We start from the raw sequence: 21811 nt of genomic DNA, 5'->3' as shown, positions 1-21811 counted from the left end.
ATGCCTCGCCGTATACTCTCTGTTCTGCACTTCACAAATACCATGAACTAAGCACAAGGTCATGTGGAAAGCAAATAGTAATTCAAGGAATTTAAAAAGGAGAAAGTGCGTACATATCTTCCCCTTGAAGACATTGCATAAATTGATCATATGAAAAATAATAATAATAAAAAATTATTTGGGCGTCTATAGATAGGCTATATATAGGAAGCCATAAGTTTTGTTCATATGACTTAATAACGTCTAATTTGTTCATCCAATTCAATTCCCCTTGGTCCAATTAATGTTGCAGGTGTAGCACATACTCCAAAAAGTATTGTCTGTTTACTTTAATGTAGGGGCCGGGTGAAAATTCGGTTAACAATAATCTCCAGTATCAACTCCCTTCAAAAGCGATTAGTAGTTAGGGTGGTTGGCCTGCCCGCTATTTCAGCTCTACTCTAATGACAACTCATGATGACAAAAAATATGCATATTAGTACGGGTGTACAAGCGGTTGCAGTTAGCTTACCTTTAATTGCTAATTGCAACTGCTTTAAAGAGTTGTTCAATTTTCGTAACTATAACTGTTCCGCCTTAGGTGCAGTTATAAATAACCATCAGTTAGTGGCAATTGAAACTTATAAGCGCACCGCATAATTTCTTTTTTTTTTTTTTTTTTAAAAAAAAGGTATTTTTAGCCTATTTTGGTGCCTCGGGCCTTAGTTGAACCTTTTTTTAAGACTTGTTTTAGATGATTTTTGGCATTTTCTATATAATTAGATGGCTTCAAAATAATCTAGCTTAAGAATATTATTATTATTTTGAATAAAGATCAATATCATTAAACTTAAAATGGAAACATTACATCAAACGCATGAAAATGAAGTCGTTTTGTATATGATTTATATATATATACGGTACGGTTAGCAATAATTAACTGTCCCGCCCTAAGTGATTAACGATTTTTTACACCTAACACTGCCACCAATCTGAATTAAGCATCAAACTCACATTACAAATTCTTTTGCGAAATTTCATAGCTAAACGGCAACAACCAAATGAGAGAAAAAGCTCAAACATCCTAAGTAATTGAGTAAAAACGGTGAGATATGGTGAAATTACCGTGGTGGCGATGACAGTCGTAAGTCGTGGCTTTTGGCGTGAAAGTCACTGGTCGTTATGTCCAGATTGAGCAACTACGTGAGACAAAGAAGAGTGATATGGGGAGACGAAGATGAAAGAAAAACAAAGAAATGATCACCGGAGAAAGAAAAAAGAAAAAAAGGCGGGTAAGATGGTTATGAGTAGTGTGGAGTAAGAGCATTCCCAGCAGACTTCCTATAAGGGAGTCTATTCCCTAAGTTTAGAGAATATGTCTAAAAAATCGCAAAAAACATCTCACAGCAGACTCCCTAAATGAACCTGAATATTATGATTACTACAGTAGAACCCAATGTTTTGATTTCCACTATTAAAATCCTTATGATTATTAAAGAAAAAAAAAATTTCTCTCTCTTCTCTACTCTCTCATCTCTCCTCTTTCCTCTTACAATTCTCTCTCCTCTCTCCTCTCATATATATAATATAATTTTAAAAAATAAATATTTTAATGATATAGTGTTAGAGTATATTTGAATGACCCTAAAGTTAGAGATTTGATGAAGATTAGATTAGCCTAATTTAGGAGATTTGATTATGATTTGATCATCATAAATTAAGGGATTTGATTAAGATTACATTTATGTATAAGCTCTATCAATATAGCATTCTGTATTGTAAACAAATCATTTAATAAGAGCTTAATGTAGCCCTTTGGACTTTATCTGTGGATGTAAGTCGTTGACCGAACCACGTTAAAATCTTTATCTCTCATTTATTTTATTTCCGCAGTTTATTTATATTTCTATTTCATTATGAATTCTATCATGGTATCAGAGCAATAGGCTAACTCCATTGTACGATCTAATTGTCCTGGGAATTTCTTTTTCCTTCAATTTATTTTTATTTCTTGAAAAAAAAAAAAAAAAAGAAGATTTGCACAGCTGCCACTTTGCCGCTGCCCCTTCTCCAACATGAGGTGAACGCTGCCAGCCACCGTCTTCCATTCCCACACACAGCCCAGCGGTTCCCACGTGTAAAAGATAAAGACTCTCACAAGATAATCTCCAGTCTTATCTCAACAGACTCAAGATAACAAGCTGCTATTGAAACACTTTAAATTAGGATAATTACACATTTGAAATTGTATAGATAGATTACATTATCTCAAAAGAATTTGTATATTTGAATTTGAATTGTAACTCTTCATATTATATATATCATCAGCCTATGCTAGATTACAGTAAGGTGGAAAATATTAAATTCTTTGAATTTACATGATATCAGAGCTACTGAAAGACTAACGTCAAAATCTCCTTCCGCATAATTTTTTTTCTTACATTTATTTTTTTTCTTTCTTTCCCTCATGTCATTCACTTGCTGCTCATCAATGGCTGCCGAACCCACTCCTTCTCAGCTTGTTACCTTCTCCAACTTCAACCTCAACAAACTCACTCAAGACAATTACCCTACATGGTTGCCCCAAGTCATTCCCCATCTCAAAGGAGGTAATCTTTTTGGGTATGTTGATGAATCTATTCCATGCCCACCGCCCTCCATCACCACCGTGAAGGAGCACATCTCCTCCACTACGACGAATACGGCCTGTCTCCACTGGGAGATGCAAGATCAAATCATCCTTGGCTTCCTTACCTCCACCATATCGGAAATGATGATATCTCATGTTGCAAACTGCAAAATGTCCAACCAAGCCTGGACCAAATTAGAGACCCTCTTTGTGTCTCAATCCAAAGCACGTATTTTAAACATGCATTTTCAGTTGGCCACTTTGAAGAAAGCCAACCTATCCATTGTTGATTATTTCCACAAGTTTCAGACTCTTATCGATGCCCTTGCAGCTGTCAATAAACCTCTCAGTGACCTTGAGAAACAATCGTTTCTCCTTGCGGGACTTGGTTCAGAATACACCCCTTTTGTCACCTCTGTTACAACAAGACCTGACACCCTCTTCATTGAAGAAATTTATGGTCACCTATTGGCCCATGAGCTGCGTCTTGAACATACTCAACCAGCCATGGATGTCTCAGATATAGCCGTGCATCTTGCCTCCCGAAATACACCTCACCGTGGTGGTCGTAGCAATCGTGGGGGCTACTACAACAACTCCGGCCATGGCTCCTCCTTCAACCGTGGAGGCTACCGTGGTCGTGGTCGTGGCCGTGGCTCCTTCCCAATTGGCCGTGTCTCCTCCAATCGTGAATCTTCCTCCACACGTCCTATTTGCCAGATCTGTAATTGTTTGGGCCATGTTGCAATTGATTGCTACCAACGCTATGAAGAGCATACCCCTACCCAAGAGCCTCATCCCCTCATGGAAGCCAACTTCTCCGCTCCATCAGGCGGCCTAGACCAAAATTGGTATCTCGATTTCGGCGCCACACACCACCTCACATCCGACTTACACAATCTTAACCACCGCTCCATCAACTACACCGGATTTGACCCAGTCCATATGGGTAACGGTACTGTTTAACCATTCAAAACACGGGTGACACCCTTCTATCCTCTCCTAATATCTTTTTCCTATTGCACAATGTTTTACATGTTCCTTCCATTACAAAAAATTTACTGTCTGTTCATAAATTCACTAGTGAAACCAATACTTTTATTGAGTTTCATCCTTGGTATTTTTTTGTGAAGGAACAGGGGTCAAGGAAAATTCTACTTCAAGGCCTGAATGATCGTGGGCTATACAAGCTCCCAGTCAAGGTCTCTCCTAGTCATCCACCTTCATGTGTCACTCCGTCCGCCAACCTATCTTATTCATCTTTTGTGTTGCCCAAATCTACTTCTGCTCATATTGGAGAACGCACATCTCCTCAAAATTGGCACGCACGACTTGGACATCCAGCTTTCCGCATTTGTTTTAATGTTTTGTCTAGATTTAATTTACTAGTTTCGTCGAATAATCAACTTTTGACATGCTCGGCCTGTCACATGTCAAAAAGCAAACAGCTTCCTTTTTCTTTGTCATCAACATGCGTTAATCATCCTCTTGAGTTGACATACACTGATGTTTAGGGACCAGCTCCTATGTTTTCCACAAATGGCAATAAATTCTATGTTTCTTTTTTAGATGCCTATAGTGGCTATACGTGGTTATTTCTAATCTCTCACAAAAGTGATGTTTGTTCTATTTTTCTGCAATTTCAAAAATATGTTGAACGGTTTTTTAATTCAAAAATAAAAATCATTCAATCTGATTGGGGAGGCGAATATCGCTCCCTCAATAAAATTCTCACAAAATTGGGTATTTCTCATCGTCTCTCTTGCCCACACACACACCAACAAAATGGTGTTGTGGAGTGCAAACATCGACACATAGTCGAAACAGGCTTAGCCCTACTCACTCATGCCCATGTTCCATTTGAATATTGGGAACAAGCTTTTCAAATTGCATGTTATCTCATTAATCGCATACCTACACCTCTTTTGAAAAATTCATCTGCATATGAAATTTTATTTGAAACTTCTCCGGATTACACACTATTACGTATTTTTGGGTGTGCATGTTGGCCAAATCTTCGTCCATATAATTCTCATAAACTGCAACCTCGATCTGTGCAGTGTATTTTTTTGGGTTATAGTATACGTCATAAGGGTTATCAATGTCTCAATCTAAAAAATGGTCGTCTTTACATCTCAAGAAATATTGTTTTCGAAGAAACCATATTTCCCCTCCAAACTCCTCTACCCAATGAAACACAAAATCGTCTGGATAATACCCAAACCTACCCAACACCTCATCCTATTATCCCACAAATCTTATCCCCATTTCCTATGCATGACACACTCTCTCATGCACACATCTCTCCAACTAGAATCCAAAACTCACATGACAATGCACCCCTAACTAGAATCCAAAACTCACATGGAATGCACCTCTAGCTAGAATCCAAAACTCACCATCAAGTGAAACACTAGTTGTACCCTTATACTCAAACACACCCACGTCACCTATAACTTTATCTCCTACCCATCAATCCTCATCTCTCACGCCACACTCTCACATGCTGCCACCTACACAAACCAACAATCAAGCCTCCTCTAGTCATATTGTCCAACCCATCAGAAATCCCACACCCCAAGTACCTGTGCCCCCTACACACACGTCCCCATTGTCTTCTCCAATAGCCGAAGCTCACCCAAAGCCTCAATTTGAAAATTTCCAGATTTTCTTCTCCTTCATCTGAATCACCCATACCCATCAATACTCACCCCATGCTCACATGAGCAAAAAATAATATCACCAAACTAAAGCTTTTTCCTGATGGATCCACAAAATACCCCTCTCCACATGCTCTCATGGCTGATAGTGCTCTCAATATTACAGAACCCACATGCTACACTCAGGCATCTATGGACCCTCATTGGAGAATAGCTATGAATTCTGAGTTTGATGCACTCTTACAAAGTAATACTTGGTGTTTAGTTCCTGTTTCCACAGCCAAGAATTTAGTTGGATGCAAATGGGTATTTCGCATAAAAAGGAAGGCAGATGGTTCAATTGATCTCTACAAGGCCCGATTAGTGGTGAAAGGATTCCACCAACAAGCTGGAATCGACTACTCAGAGACCTACAGCTCGGTAATTAAACCAACAATGGTACGTTTCGTATTGTCTATTGCAATTTCATCTGGTTGGTCACTTAGGCAAATTGATATTCAAAATGCATTTCTACATGGTAATTTATTTGAGGAAGTTTACATGTCACAACCCCCTGGTTCTACTCACCCTCAGTTTCCTAACCATGTTTGTTGTCTTAAGAAAGCCCTCTACGGTCTTAAACAGGCACCAAGGGCCTGGTTCTCTAGACTGAGCAATAAATTACTAGAGTTTGAATTTAGAGCTTCAGAATCAGACACCTCTTTGTTCATATATAAATTTGCTGCTTGTACTATATAGGTTCTTATATATGTTGACGACATAATTATTACTAGCTCAATTACTTCAGAAATTGTTAATTTACTTCATAGTATGGCATCTGAGTTTGCAGTCAAGGATTTGGGCGAGTTAAATTTTTTTTTGGGCATAGAAGTGGCAAGGCTACATGATGGTATTCATCTTTCTCGGCATAGTTATATGCTAGACATTTTACGGAGAACAAAAATGGTTGATGCAAAACCTGTTTGCACTCCAATGTCTACTTCAGTTATTTTATCTGCCTTTGATGGTGAGGTATTTTCGGATCCCACACTGTACCGAAGTACAATCGGTGCTCTACAATATCTGTCTATTACCTGACCTGACATAGCCTTTACAGTGAACAGATTGTCACAGTTCATGCACAAACCCTTACTACCTCACTGGCACGCTACCAAAAGGCTATTGAGATATCTAAAAGAAACTATTCATTTTGGTCTTAAATCTGCAGTCCACATCTAATAGACTGCAAACATTCACTGATGCCGACTAGGCTGGGTGTCAAGACGATCGTCGGTCTACAGGAGGGTATTGTGTCTTTCTTGGGAAGAATCTAATTTCTTGGAGTTGTAAAAAGCAAGCAACAGTGGCTTGGTCAAGTACGGAAGCAGAATACAAGGCACTAGCAAACACAGCAACAAAATTCTCATGGCTACAATCCCTTTTATGCGACCTGGGGATCACTATCTCACATCCTCCAGTCTTGTGGTGTGACAACATAGGCGCCAAGCATCTCTCATCCAATCTAGTCTTTCATGCTCGAACCAAACACGTGGAAATTGACTTTCATTTTGTTAGGGATATGATAGCCTCAAAATCTCTAGACGTTCGGTTTATCTCATCCAAAGATCAAGTTGCAGATATCTGCACCAAGCCTTTATCCTCAATCCGGTTTTCAAATCTATGTGACAAGCTCAGAGTTGTTTCTCCCCCACTAAGCTTGAGGGGGAGTGTAAAAAATAAAGACTCACACAAGATAATCTACAGTATTATCTCAACAGACTCAAGATAACAAACTGCAATTGAAACACTTTAGATTAGGATAATTACATCATGCTATGTCTGGCCTTCCACGGCTCCATCCAGCTCATTGCCACCAAGCTAGTCGAAGACTAGCCCGTCGCCGCCCAGCCGTCGCACCTTTCTCAGCACCAAACATAGCCTTGTAGAACTGCACGACATCATTCGCCTTTGGAGTCTCCACCAACACCCAGCAGTCCAGCGGCCACCGTTACTACCGGATCCGGCATCCCAGCCCCGTTTCCTGTTCGCCCCATCCAGTCACTGCCGCCATCCAAGCCCGTGAAGCCCTTACTCTCTTTAGCTGCACAACAGCCTTCCAACGCCGCCTACCACTATTCCAGCCACACTGTTGATCTTCCAAAATCCATTCCGTTGATCTTGGTTTAGAGAGAAAAGAAGAAAAAGGCCCTATTGTGAGATAAGAATTTGAAGAAGATGAAGTGTGTTTGGTTCCAGGTGTGAGTTATCCTCACTTTAGTGCGAAGTTATTCATATTCTAGTTTAGGAATATGATATTCTTGTTTAGTTGTTATATCAAGAGCTGTTTAGTTACGGGAATAAGGTTATTCTTATCCCAACTTATGTAAATAGAGTCCTTTTCAAAAAAAAAAAAAAAAGAAGCCTAAGTTGCCCACCAAAAGAGGCCCAAGTTGCCCATTTTTCTTTCATATTTGGCCATTGGCCCATTATTTGTAATTTGACATTTGTGGTATTGCCCATTCCAAATGTTGGTCTTTGTGGTATTGTTTAAAACCCAGGCCCGGCTTTTGTGATATTGTTTCAAACCCAGGCTCATTTCAGCCCATTGTTGGCTTTCATATTTGGCCATTGGCCCATTACTTGTATTTTGGCATTTGTGGCTTTGACCATGCCCATTCCGGCCAAAAGTTGCCGATGTTCAAAATCCGATCTCGGCCTTCGTCACTGATCAAGATGTAAACTCAAGGTTTCACAAGTTCCCACCTTGAGTTTGAGGGAGGATGTTAGAGTATATTTGAATGACCCTAAAGTTAGGGATTTGATGAAGATTAGATTAGCCTAATTTAGGAAATTTGATTATGATTTGATCACCCTAAGTTAGGGGATTTGATTAAGATTACATTTATGTATAAGCTCTATAAATAGAGCATTTTGTATTGTAAACAAATCATTCAATAAGAGCTTAATGTAGCCCTTTGGGCTTTATATGTGAATGTAGGTTGTTGACCAAACCACATTAAAATCTTTGTCTCTCATTTATTTTATTTCCGCAATTTAATTATTTATATATCTTTTTCATTATGAATTCTATCATAATGATATAGAGAATGATTAAGGGAAGTTATTGGGGTGTATTTTGACATAAGAAAGTAAAAAGTAATTTAGATCCTTAAATGTAAAAAAAATGACAAAAAAACTGCTAGAATGCTCTAAGGCAATGTTGTTACCTTTATAGGCAAAGTCGATAACAACTTGAGGATAAAATTGAATTTCGTACTAGTTTCAGAGAGTTTTACCTCGGTAAATAATTTGAGCAGGTACGAACAAATTGAAGGAAAAGGGAAAAAGTAAAAGAAATGATAGGATGTAAGACAAAGACAGTGGCGTACAAAAAGATTATCTACAACGTGTTACGTGCAGTGGGGAATCCCGTCTAGGGGTGTCAAGGCAGTTACGGTTAGCGGTTATTGCCAATAACCGCTAACCGTAACCGCCTTAGCGATTAGTAGATTTCACTAACCGCAACCACTAACCGCTTAGTGGTTAACGGTTAGCGGTTAGTGAAATAGATAACTGTCCGCTAATCGCTTTTTAAAAATTGGGCTTTTTTTTGGGCTTTTGGGGCATTCTTTAGGGCTTTTTGGGCTTCTTCTTTTGAGCTTTTTAGGCCTTTTAAAGCTTTTTTTTACCTTTTTTTTTTTTTTTTTTTTTGGTATTTTTAGTGTCTTCTTGGGTCCAATTGCTATAAAAAGAGCCCATATTGAAAAATCAAAAATATTTGACCCAAAATTTACATTTACTTGTACTTTAAAAAAATTTCCTTAAATATTAAATTATAACCGGTTAACTTTTTTTTTTTTTTTAAAAAAAAAAAAAAAAAAAAAACAACAACATATAAAAAAAAAACCTTCAACACAACATATAAAAAAAAGTTAAGAATTCAGACAACTGTCACAACATATAATGATAATATTTGGTTTATAAGTAACACATTGGTCATTGTTTAATCCAATGTCAATTACTTAATTTGATATTATACGAATCATATCATCATTGTACATTAATAATATGATTCACTTGAAGTCTTGAATAAAGTATTTGAATTGTCATTGAATCATATGATTAAGTATTGATATTATACATTGATATTATTCATATGCATATGTAGACTTATATAGACTTATAACATATATAGACTTATAAGTTTATAACATACATTGAAAATAAGTCTCTAGATACTTAATTGTTGTATTAGTATGAATTGGTATACTTATGAGTTATGTCATATTATATATGTATAATTTGTTATTATATAATCAAATGATTTAATGATTAATTGATCATGTGATATAATCATATAAATTATAGTGATAATATATTAATACTCAAATTGTGATTTAATTATTTTTTAAAAAAAATTGTGATTTAATGATCAAGTGATTATATGATATAATCATATAAATTATAGTGATAATATATTAATACTCAAATTGTGATTTAATTATTATTTTTTAAAAAATGTGATTTAATGATCAAGTGATTATGTTATTATATAAATATTTTTATAATTATAATTATAAAAATATATTATATAAAAAAGCGGTTAGCGGTTACGGTTAGTAAACCCAATAACTGCTAACCGCTAGGCGGTTATAGCGGTTAGGCAGTTAGCGGTTAATACGGTTAAGCGGTTAAATAGTTAGCGGTTATGGCGGTTAGCGGTTAGCGAGCGATTTTTAACCGCTCGCATTGACATCCCTAATCCGGTCGAGGGCATTCGTTTTTTTTTACCACATATTGCTTTTTCTTTCGACGTGTTTCATGTAGATTTTCGTGTCATACACTACTTTATTGATGTCCTCTGTAAATAATTTGAGCAGGTATGAACAAACTGAAAGAATGGAAAAAGTAAAAGAAAGGAATAGATGTAAAGACAGGAGACAAAAGACAGTGGTGTATGAAAAGAATATCTACGACGTGTTACGTGCCACGTGCAATAATTTGTATCATCCAGTACTTTCTTTCAGACTTTGTCCCAAACTCCTTTGGTTAGAGACCTAGGCTTTGTTTGTTAAACCCCTTTCACATTTATTCACATTCCACCACACTATTCACTTCATTTTTTTTGAAAAAAAAAATTCTTACTTTTATATAAAATCATTCATTTTTTATATCACATCATTTATTTTTTATTATTATTCAAATAAAAAAATCACTACAAAACAAAATTTTTTACTTTCCAAACAGTACAGTGTGGTGGGGTGTTGTTTAACAAACACCCCCCTAACCACAACATATTGCACTGACACTGTCATGTTTCAGATTTTTTTATTTTTTTCTTTCAAATTCCACATGTTTCATATTTTCATGTCATCCATTACTTTATTGTCCTCAGGCCTCATCCATTACTTTATTGTCCTAACGCTCTGCTTGATAATTGGTTTTGTCATGATTTTGGCTCTACACTATTCATCTCACTTTTTTATTTTTTCAATATTCTCTTACTTTCTTACATCACATTAATCATTTTTTTATTATTATTCAAATTAAAAAATCACTACAAAACAAAAAAATTTTATTTTTCCATACCAAACATTCTTACTTTTCTACTTTAAAAAAAAAAAGGAAAAATATAAAAAAGCCCCCCCAAACTACCAGCCGTTTTCGATTTAGCCTACTAATGTTCCAAAAGTGATAAAGTAGCCTCCCAAACTACCAAACTATTTCATTTTGGCCACTCCGTTAGTCAAAACCGTCAGTTTGGATGGAAACTGCAAAACGACGTCGTTTTGTTATGGGTAAGTTACTACAATGCCCTTTTATGAAAAAAAAAATTTGGGGAAAAATATAAAAAAGCCCCCCAAACTACCAGCCGTTTTTATTTTAGCCCCCTAATGTTCAGAAAGTGATAAAGTAGCCCCCCAACAAAACGACATCGTTTTGCAGTTTCCGTCCAAACTGACGGTGTTGACTAACGGAGTGGCCAAAATGCAATAGTTTGGTAGTTCTGGGAGCTACTTATCACTTTTGAAACATTAGGGGGCTAAATCGAAAGCGGTTGGTAGTTTGGGGGGCTTTTTTTATATTTTTCCCAACAACAAAAAAAACATCACATCAATCACTTTTTGCTATAGTATCGAACCAAAACTAAAACAAAATCGTTTATCAAACGAACCCTTAATGAGCTATTAAGTGTTGTAGCATGGACCAAGTAAGAACTCATTGTGCTAAGAAAAATAAATAATAATGGTAGAAAGTGTTAATATAAAATATAGGAGAATCAAGAAAATGTAGAATTTTGGGTTGGTTCTACATTAAACACTTACTTTCACCATAAGAAAGAAAGAAAAAAAAGGTGTCCTAACAACATGTTGAAAATATTAAAATATAAAATAGGTAAAATATAAGAAAGCGAAAGTAAGAGAAAGAGAAGACACAACTTTAGAGAGTGATTCAAACTTAAGAAACCGGCCACTAGAAAGTGATCCATCGAACTACATCTTGTTTGTATTGAGTACTTGTTTGATAATACAATAAAAATGCCTATTTATAGGCCATGTAAATGTACAATATAAGAGATGTAAACCACATGATAATTATCAGATTTTGGCATTATTGCATAATGATTAGATTCTGATATCATATGATAAGAAAAATATATAATTTTGATATCATAAAAAGGCTTAAAACTGCCACTAAGAATGGCTTGTTCTTATTCTTTCTCTTCATTTATTTGGGGGGTTGTCATTGAAAATTTGATCGTACTGACATTTAAAAGGATGGCAAGTGATTAGGTAAATATTCGCCGAATTGATCATCAACTCATTTTTGTGTATACACATGCGAATTCTATGCTGTATAGTATTATATATGTATTGGATCATATTGATGCATTTGAAAACTCAAGATAATTAAACACCTTTGGATACAAACAATAGCATTCCTATTTCACCTCTCTCTCCCAAAAACTAAATTTAGAAAACACAAGTAAAGTAAATATCCTGAGTTTATGTAGTTTTTGGCTAACTTGTGACCCACCCCTTAAAAGGCCATGCTTTATTCATCTTAGGAATAAAGCTTCGAATTCGAACACATATTGAAAAAAATGTAAAATTTCTGGTATTGGCCGGTTTTCTGGAATTTATGGAAGTTGAGTGAAGTACCAACAAAGGAACAATTTGTTTTCATTCACTGGCGAGGTTCAGTTTTGAGGCCTACAAGGTTGGTGGTTCAGGCAAGCAGAAAAACAAAAATATTTGTTCGATCATGCATGGGCCCAAACAAGTAATTCCTTAGATATCAATATCCATAATACGGATAAATATTTTCTAAATGAGAAAATGATGATTATTTAGAATAAATGAGATAGATATGTAATAATGTTCATTTAACTAAGATCACTAAATAGAAAAAAAAATATTTTGAGATATTTTAAAATACATTAAAACTTGTTTAACAATCTCTAATTTGAAATTTTCATGTATAATATTCCATATCAATAAATTATGGATTTGTTTATTCTTAATTCATAAACAACTAAAATTTAATTCTTTTAACAAAAAGGAGAAAATTAATAATCAATATAAGTACAAGTACTTTTAGTTTGCCCCAAAAGAAGATAGTTATAAGTGCTTAATTAATCAATAAATCAATTTGAACTGTTTTTCTCAAAGCGCATAAAAATGAGTGATTTTATTCATTTCATATTTTTAGATGTATTTGAATACTTACACTAAATTGAGAAAAAGAAAAAGGAGACTGATTATGAGAGAGGAAGAGAGAGGCAAAGTCATGCTACAGAGAGGCAAAAAGTGATAGATACTAGAAGTAATTCTAAATAATTATTTTTCATCCTACTCTCATACCATAGAGTCATATTAGCTTAGTAGTGTGGATGTGTGACAGAAGATGAGTATTAAGCATTACTAGCTCAATTACCAAATGGTCCTTTAAGACGACTTGTTACACAAATTTATTAAATTTTAGAAGCACATGGGAGAAGAAAGCAATGAAGGTTAAGCCAATAATACAGGTGGAATTGGCTAGATCCGAGGAAGGTACTAACACAGCATATGTGCCCGTGAGAAATGCCAGCGCCATTGTTACCATGGCCCCCAAAATGAACCAAAAAGCCAGAAAGAGAAGATTATCGCGATGCTCTTCGTCAGAATTCTTGTCCAAAAGAAATGGCATCAATAGGTGGATAAAGACAGCAGAACTCGACAAAACCATAGATATGATATCCATAAGAACGAATGCTTTGAAAGCAAAACTTCTCCTTAAAAGTGCAGAACCTGCGTGTGAGCCTTCTTTACCCACAAATCCTCCGGGCATAGTAATACATGTTGCAAAGGTTACAGTTGTAATGAGTGCAGCCACTACTAAATGGGCTTCAGATGCTTTTCGCAATGTTGATCTCCTCTCTTCGCCGTCCTTGTCCTCTGGTTTGTTGTTATCATCTTTGTAAATTATTACTCGTCGAGGTGCTAAACAACCCAGTTGATCCACAAATTCATTCCACTGTGTAATATTTACATCCATATAATTAGGGATTAATATATAGCTCGTAAGAAAAAGAATATGTATATTAGTTTTTATTTCAAAAGGGGGTTTAATATGGATTTTTTTTATTAGGGAGAATTTTCTATTGATCATTAATTTTCTAGGGAATTTTATATACATCCAAGAATGATGTAGCTCTTAAAATCACTATTGGGCTTGTGATTATTTATTATTGAATTTTGATCAAATGGTAATTTTAAGAGCCACATCATTCTTGGAGTGACACAAAGTGACTTCTAGAATTACTCTATATTTTTAGATGCAAGATAAAATATGTGTTACCTTTTTGAATGACATTACTCTATCAGATAAAACCATTTGAGCCGTGGTGAGGTTCCGTTTGTTGAAGGCCATCGTGTCGACTCGAGGGTGACGAACAAATTTCTTTATTGATTTCAAAGAATAAACAGAACAATAATGAAGAGGTGCATCTCCATCGGCATTCTTCTCATTCAAGAGGTTGCTGAGAGATGCATTTTCCACGATAATTTTGATGATATGCTCTAAATGGTCGCTGCCTCCTTTCATGGCAAAATGGAGTACATTCCAACCTCTATCATCAACCAATTCGCAACAATCTGGACAGCTTGATACAATGCGAGACATTGCAAAAACATGACCACGTTGGGCAGCAATATGAAGAGGTGTTCTACCCTTTGTATCTTTCATATATGCTACTTCTCTGTCTTTATACAACAACATTGTTGCTAAGTCTGAATGGCCCAGGTATGCAACCAAGTGAAGTGGAGTCCAACCGTTATTGTCGACTTTTCTACTTATACCTTCAATTTTTTCTAGAATTCTCCTGGTCATAACTAAAATAATTTAAACATGTTAAATGTAACGATTTTCTAAATGACACAATTAAGCAAGATTTGTCAGTAGATTGAAAAAGTTGTCACAATTGAATCTCAATATAATTTATTATTAATATTTAGGAAAAAATAGTTTTTATCCCCCAAAGCATGATATTTTAGATTCAACTGATAAGAGTGAAATAGTAACGAAAAAGAAATCACCATTTATTTTTCCTATTTATCATCTCCTAAGCAGACAAGCAAATCCATAATAAAATACACTAATCTCATTGTTTATTAAAAAAAATTGTTATAAAAATAATTTGGTTAAAAACTTATTTGTTGAATTGTCATACCATACATATCAAGTATCCTTTTATATTTTATCTCAAAAAAAAAAAAAAAAAAAAAGTGTCCTTATATATATTTCATGAATTTATTATTTTTGGTCTACTACATAATTTTTATCAAAATTATAATAAACTTTAAGAATTAAAGTTGCATTACTCATTACTAAATTATTTGTGCAAGTACAACGTACATTGAGAAAATAAATAGGTAGTACCTGCACTGTCCAACATTATGGCAGAATGCAAAGCCGTCCTGCCAAGGGGCCCCACATGCATTGGTGAGTTGCATTTGTCTAAAATTTCAAACAGCACATCTTTAAACCCTCTCTCGGCAGCAATGTAAAGTGGAGTCTCACTAGCATCATTAGCAAAATATGAAAAATTTGGGTCTTCTTTGATCAACAATTCTACCACCTTAAGATGATTATAACGCACAGCTTCGTGCAAAGCCGTGTCTCTTTCTTTGTTCGTCATCCGGAGCATTTCCTTTACTGGTTCAACCCCATCTTCAAGGTTTTGATGGAGAGTTTGGGAACAATGTTTGATTAGAACTTCCGCTATAGCAGCATGCCCGTACCTTGCCGCAATGTGCAGTGGAGTTTCACCTTTGGCGTTGGCTTTTCGTAACAATAAGGGACACATTTTAAGAATTTCTTCAACAAACTTGGTTGCTGAATCCAATTGTTTACTGAGGGTTGTGATGTAAATATGGAGGATTGTGTTTTTATTTGGGGTTAGTAGGAGATCAAGAGACTGATAGGTGATATCTTTGAAGACCTCTACTTTTCCTTTTGCTGCAGCATTGTAGGAATCACGATCCATGCAAGTAATGGTCTCTGTTTGGTCGAGCTCATTAGAATTAACAGATGCTTGAGATTCAAACAAACTGGAGGGATCCATTCTTTTTACTACTCCTATAAATATCTCTCCACACAATAAGCTCTTTGGACTACTAGCTCCAATGCTCGTCGTATATATACTCTTTATTCTGCACTTCATGAAACCATGACTTATGCGCAAAATAGTAATCCAAGAAATTTTAAAAAGGAAAATTAAAGTACATAGAAATTAACAAGTCCTCTCCTCAAAGACGGTTAAATTATTAATTAATTTAAAAGCTTAAGTTGATAAAAAATTATTTATTTAATCATTTTAATTAATATTTTAACACTCCATTCACGTGTTAAAATATTTTTAATTAAAATTAAAGATAAAAAATGGAGATGAGATTTTGACCTACTTGAATGAAAAATGTAATGGAAAAGAACATGATAATATAGAAAGCCTACCACTAACACTTCGCATGCAGACATCAAACTCCCTCTATCAACGCACCCCAAAACCCCAAAAATAAATACTAACAACTGCATCCTAAACCCATCACAAATTCCTCTGCAAAATTTTAACTGCTAAACACAAACAAACATCCCAAGTAAAAAGGAACATATAATCAATAGGTAGTGGAGTAAAACAGGTGAAATATGACGAATTAATTACTAAGTTGAATCTATCGTGAAAATGGTAGTGATGACAGTCGTGAGTCGTGGCTCTCGTTGCGAAAGTCACTTGAAGTCGATATTTTCAGATTGAGCAATCGACTATGTTTGTGTGTGAGAGAGAGAGAAGAGTGTAATGGGGACATGATGGAGACGAAGGGAAAAGAAAGAAATAAGCATCAGAAAAAAGAAAGGAAAAGGGGGCGTGTGAAATTGTTATTAGTGTGGAGTGAGGAAACGTTGCTCCCAAATATATAGGCAAATCACAAATGCAGTAACAACTTGAAGATAAATTTGAACTTCGCATGAGTTTCAGAGTTGACTCTCAAATACAAGGAAAAATAAATTAAAAAAAAAAAAAGATAAAATGTAGAATGAAAAGCCACAACTTTTCTTTCCTTTCTCTCTCTCTCTCTCGCTTTTAATTCTTTGTCTTGTCTTTGTCGCGACCAAGTCAAGAAAGGGCTGCTGCCATAGGAGGACCACTCAATAAGACCGACTTTGTCAAACTGTACAAGAAAGGGCTCTTATTATTGGACACAAATTTCTTCCAAGCTGGGGGGAGAAAATTTCCTGTCACCTACAAGAGTCTCTTTCCTTAGTTGTTCATATCTCTCCTCTCCTTCACACATGGTCTGAAAAATTGGGCACGTATCTTGTTTCGTGGAAATGTTGTAAGTGGGTCTCAAGCTTAAGATTTGCTGAGGTACGTCAGTTTGGGAAGCAAAAGGTTACTCACCTGAAAAGATTTTGGTGGGAAAAAGTTGTGTTCAAGTGAAAAGGCTCTCCAAAAACTATCGATTCCTAAAAAGGTCTTGAGTTTTTTATTTTATTTTATTTTATTGATTTGATGTTGGTAAATGAAAATTTTCACTGGTTATATATAGTACGATCATAAAGAAAAAGGCGGGTGCATGAAATGGTTATGAGTAGTGTGGAGTTAGATAATTTTCACCAGACTCTCTATAAGGGAGTTTGTTCGCTAAATTTAGAGAATATGTCCAAAAAATTACAAAAAACATTCCACAGCAGATTACCTAAATGAACCTTAAATATTAGGATTGCTATAGTAGAACCTAATGTTTTGGATTCCACTATTGCAATCCTTATGATTATTAAAATAAAAAAATAAAAAAGGTTTCTCTCTCTTCTCTACTCTCTCATCTCTCCTATTTCTTCTTACAATTCTCTCTCCTCTCTCCTCACATATATATGATATAATTTTAAGAAATAAATATTTTAATGATATAGAGAATAATTAAGGAAGCTATTGTGGTGTATTTTGACATAGAGAAGCAAAAAGTAATTTAGATCCTTAAATGTAAGAAAAATGACGAGAAAGCTGCTGAAAATGCTCTAAGGCAATGTTGTTCCCTTTATAGGCAAAGTCGGTAACAACTTAAGGATAAAATTGAATTCCGCACTAGTTTCAGAGAGTTTTACCTCGGTAAATAATTTGAGCAGGTATGAACAAATTGAAGGAAAAGGGAAAAAGTAAAAGAAATGATAAGATGTAAGACAAAGACAGTGGTGTATGAAAAGATTATGGGGAAACTTCAGAAAGCCCCCCTGAACTTTCAACCGTTTTAACATACCCTTCCTGAATTTTCAAAACTCTCACTTAGGCCCCCGGAACTTTGGTTTTTTTCTTATTTTGGACCTTTTTAACATTAAAGTCAAATAATTTGACTTCTTATACCCATTTTACCCTCCCAAAACTACGTCGTTTTGTGTCCTAAAACTACAACACCTACCCAGCCCAAAACGACGTCGTTTTAGACATTAATTTTTTTTTAAAAGAAAAGCAAAATAAATAAATAAATAATTTTTTTTTTTTTTTTTAAAAAAAAAAGAAATCGGGGGTGGAGCCACCCCCTTAGCCAAAATGGGGTGGCCGGACCACCCCATTTTCGGCCAAGGGGGTGGCTGGAGCCACCCCCTGGCCGATCTGGGGCTGGTCGAACCACCCCCTTGGCCAAGGGGGTGGTCCGGCCACCCCCCCCCCCCCCCCCCTTGCCCAAAAAAAAAAAAAAAAGGGGGATCGGGATGTTTTTGGGGTGGTCTGGGCTGGGGTGGTTTCGGCCACCCCATACCGGCCGTATGGGGTGGCCGAAACCACCCCCAGCCCCTTGCGGGTAGTCCGGCCACCCCCAAATGCACCCAATTCCCCCCCCTCCCCCCCCCCCCCCCCCCCCCCCCCACTAGTTTGTTTTTTTTTTTTTTGGGCCTTTTTGGGGTGGCTCAGCCACCCCCTTGGCTCACAAATGGGGTGGTTCGGCCACCGCATTTTGGCCTTTAGCCACCCCCGATTTCGTTTTTTTTTTTATTATTATTATTATTTTATTATATTATGCTCAAAACGACATCGTTTTGGGTTGGGTGGTAATGTAGTTTTGGAGTCCAAAATGACATCGTTTTGGGTTGGGTGACGATGTAGTTTTGGAGTCCAAAACGACGTAGTTTTGGTTGAGGGTAAAATAGGTATAAAAAATTAAAAAGGTCCAAAATGAGGAAACCAAAGTTCAGGAGGCCTAAGTGAGAGTTTTGAAAATTCAAGGGGGGTATGTCAAAATGACTGGAAGTTCAAGGGGGTTTTCTGAAGTTTCCCCAAAGATTATCTACAACGTGTTACGTGCAGTGGTGATGCAGCTTGACTGGATCCCGTCAGGGGCATTTGCACTCTGCATGCAGGCACCAAACTCCCTCTATCAACGCACCCTAAAACCCCAAAAATAAATCCTAACTGCATCCTAAACCCAACACAAATTCCTCTGCAAAATTTTAACAGCTAAACACAAACAAACATCCAAAATAAAAAGGAATATATAATCAATAGGTAGTGGAGTAAAAATGGTGAGATAAGACGAATTAATTACCAAGTTGAATCTACCGTGAAAATGGTAGTGATGATAGTCGTGAGTCGCGTCTCTTGTTGCGAAAGTCACTTCAAGTCGATATGTTCAGATTGAGTGATCGACTATGTTTGTGTGTGAGAGAGAGAAGAGTGTAATGGGGAGACGACGGAGACGAAGGGAAAAGAAAATAAGCATCAGAAAAAATAAAGGAAAATGGGGCGTGTGAAATTGTTATTAGTGTGGAGTAAGGCAAACGTTACTCCCAAATATATAGGCAAATCACAAATGCAGTAACAACATGACGATAAATGTAGAATGAAAAGCCACAACTTTTCTTTCCTTTCTCTCTAACTTGACGTTGCTCTCTCTCTCTCTCTTGCTTTTTATTCTTTGTCTTTTTTCTCAAAAAGTCACGCATATAAGCATGACTTGCTTTGTCGCCACCAATTCAAGAAAGGGTTGCTGCCATAGGAGGGCCACTCAATAAGACCGACTTTGTCAAACTGTACAAGAAGGGGCTCTTATTTTTGGACACAAATTTCTTCCAAGCTGTTGGGAGGAAATTTCCTGTCACCTACAAGAGTCTCTTTCCTTAGTTGTTCATATCTATCCTCTCCCTCACACATGGTCTCAAAAATTGGGCACGTATCTTATTTGGTGGAAATGTTGCAAGTGGGTCTCAAGCTTAAGATTTGCTGAGGTACATCAGTTTGGGAAGCAAAAGCTTACTCACCTGCAAAGATTTTGGTGGAAAAGTTGTCTTCAAGTGAAAAGGCTCTCCACAAACTATCGATTCCTAAAAAAGGTCTAGGTTTTTTTTTTTTTATTTCTTGATTTGACGTTTGTAAATGAAAATTTTGACTGGTTATATATAGTACAATCATAAAGAAGTTAACAAGGATTAATTGCAGCTGAATTTCCAAACACTACTGCATATAATTACAAATCCAGTCGTGATGAATTAATCACAAATGTGAAATGAAGACTCTTGGTCTCGAGATATATGTGACAGGTCTTTATTGAAAAAGTAATCACGAATTAGTTGGTCTTTGATTGACTAGTGTTATTAATTTCAACACCAATATTTCCATACACTCGCTTCTGACGTAGTGCTCCTGGACTTCCCTAGCGTCCAACGAAGACTGAGTCCTTAACAATATTGTTTTAAACTTAATATAATAACTTTTATATTTTGTTGGTGTTGTGTAATAGACCAAAAAAATAATACAAACCAATCATATATGAGAATACAAAATAAAGTATTTAAGTGTTTGATAACCCTTCTTTTTTAGAATGTATTTTTTTTTTATTGAAAACTTATTTTGATATGACATAAATGTGAAATTCATTTGACTTTGTAGTAAATGTTTTGTGGTTAAAATTAATGTTTATTTATTTTTTTTTAAAAAAAAAAAAAAAAAAAAAAAAAAAAACTTTCTTGATAGCAAAAAGAAAAGACATGGAAGAGGTTAGCAAACGGCCTTAAAAATTTCCATGACTCATCCAACCTCAATAACATTATTATGTCATGTGAAAATTTGATAAACATCAACATATATAGATGGTCATGCCTTTTCTCGACAAAAGACTACCTTTGTCAGCGATGCAATCCTATTTTCCTCGAAGAAAGCAAAACACGACCGGTAAAAAAAAGAAATAAAGTCTTAATTAAAATAAAATAAAATAAAATAAAATCTTCAGTAAATAAGATCTTAACTTATTAACATATTGAATTCAAGTAATATCTAAAGGAGTGAAAGTCTCCTCTAGGGTTTCTCTGGGAAACGGCTAGGTTGGGAGGTTTTGTCTTCTACCGGCTACAGCAGGGGAGAAGGTTGAAAACGGTTGTCAACTAAGACGGCGGGACATCGTGATCGTTCCTATAATGGCGGACGAGTTGGAGAAACTGTGTGGCAAGTTTAACTTGACTGAAGGGGAGAGGAGGGGTGTGGTAATCTGTGAGGGGGAAATAGCTAATGGCCGTGTAAAAGGGGAGCGGTGCCTGGTGGGAAGGATTGGTGGGGAGCGTAGGGTCAACAAGGAGGCATTCCGTTCGGTCTTATCCCGGATATGGCGCTTGGCTGGTTCGGTGGTTTTCAAGGAGGTGCTTGATAATGTTTGGGTGTTTGAGTTTGAGGAGATATCGGACAAAAGACGGGTACTAGAGGGCAGACCATGGTCATTCGATCGACAAATATTGGTATTGCAAGAGTTCGATGGGAGCACACCACCATCGCAATTAGTGTTCTCTCACTCGCCGTTTTGGGTTCAAGTCCATGAAATGCCTTTATTATGCATGAACAAAACAGTAGGGATCAAAATTGGTGAGTCACTGGGCTCCGTTGAGGAAGTCGATGTAGCTGGAGATGGAGAGGGATGGGGGCGTTGTTTACGTATTAGAGTGAATATAAACCTCCATGAGCCACTGGAACGAGGCCGAGCACTGCAGTTGGGAGGAAAATCATATTGGGTGATTTTCAAATATGAAAAACTCCCTATGCTCT

At 36.2% G+C, this 21811-nt stretch overlaps 1 protein-coding gene across 1 annotated transcript; it reads right to left on the bottom strand.

Annotated features, from left to right (window-relative positions):
- Positions 1-13206: 13206 nt before the first annotated feature.
- LOC132185161 (uncharacterized) lies at positions 13207-15821 on the bottom strand. Its single transcript, XM_059598972.2, has 3 exons — positions 15172-15821; positions 14092-14624; positions 13207-13767 (listed from the first exon to the last, which is right to left on the bottom strand). The coding sequence occupies exons 1-3, from the start codon at positions 15776-15778 to the stop codon at positions 13210-13212; spliced, it is 1698 nt and encodes a 565-aa protein (XP_059454955.2). The 5' UTR covers positions 15779-15821; the 3' UTR covers positions 13207-13209.
- Between the last annotated feature and the right edge of the window lie 5990 nt (positions 15822-21811).

Source organism: Corylus avellana, chromosome 7 (genome assembly GCF_965113065.1).
Source record: "Corylus avellana chromosome 7, dhCorAvel1.hap1.2, whole genome shotgun sequence".
NCBI classification, from domain to species: Eukaryota; Viridiplantae; Streptophyta; class Magnoliopsida; order Fagales; family Betulaceae; genus Corylus; species Corylus avellana.
This window is presented reverse-complemented; position numbering and strand designations above follow the sequence as displayed.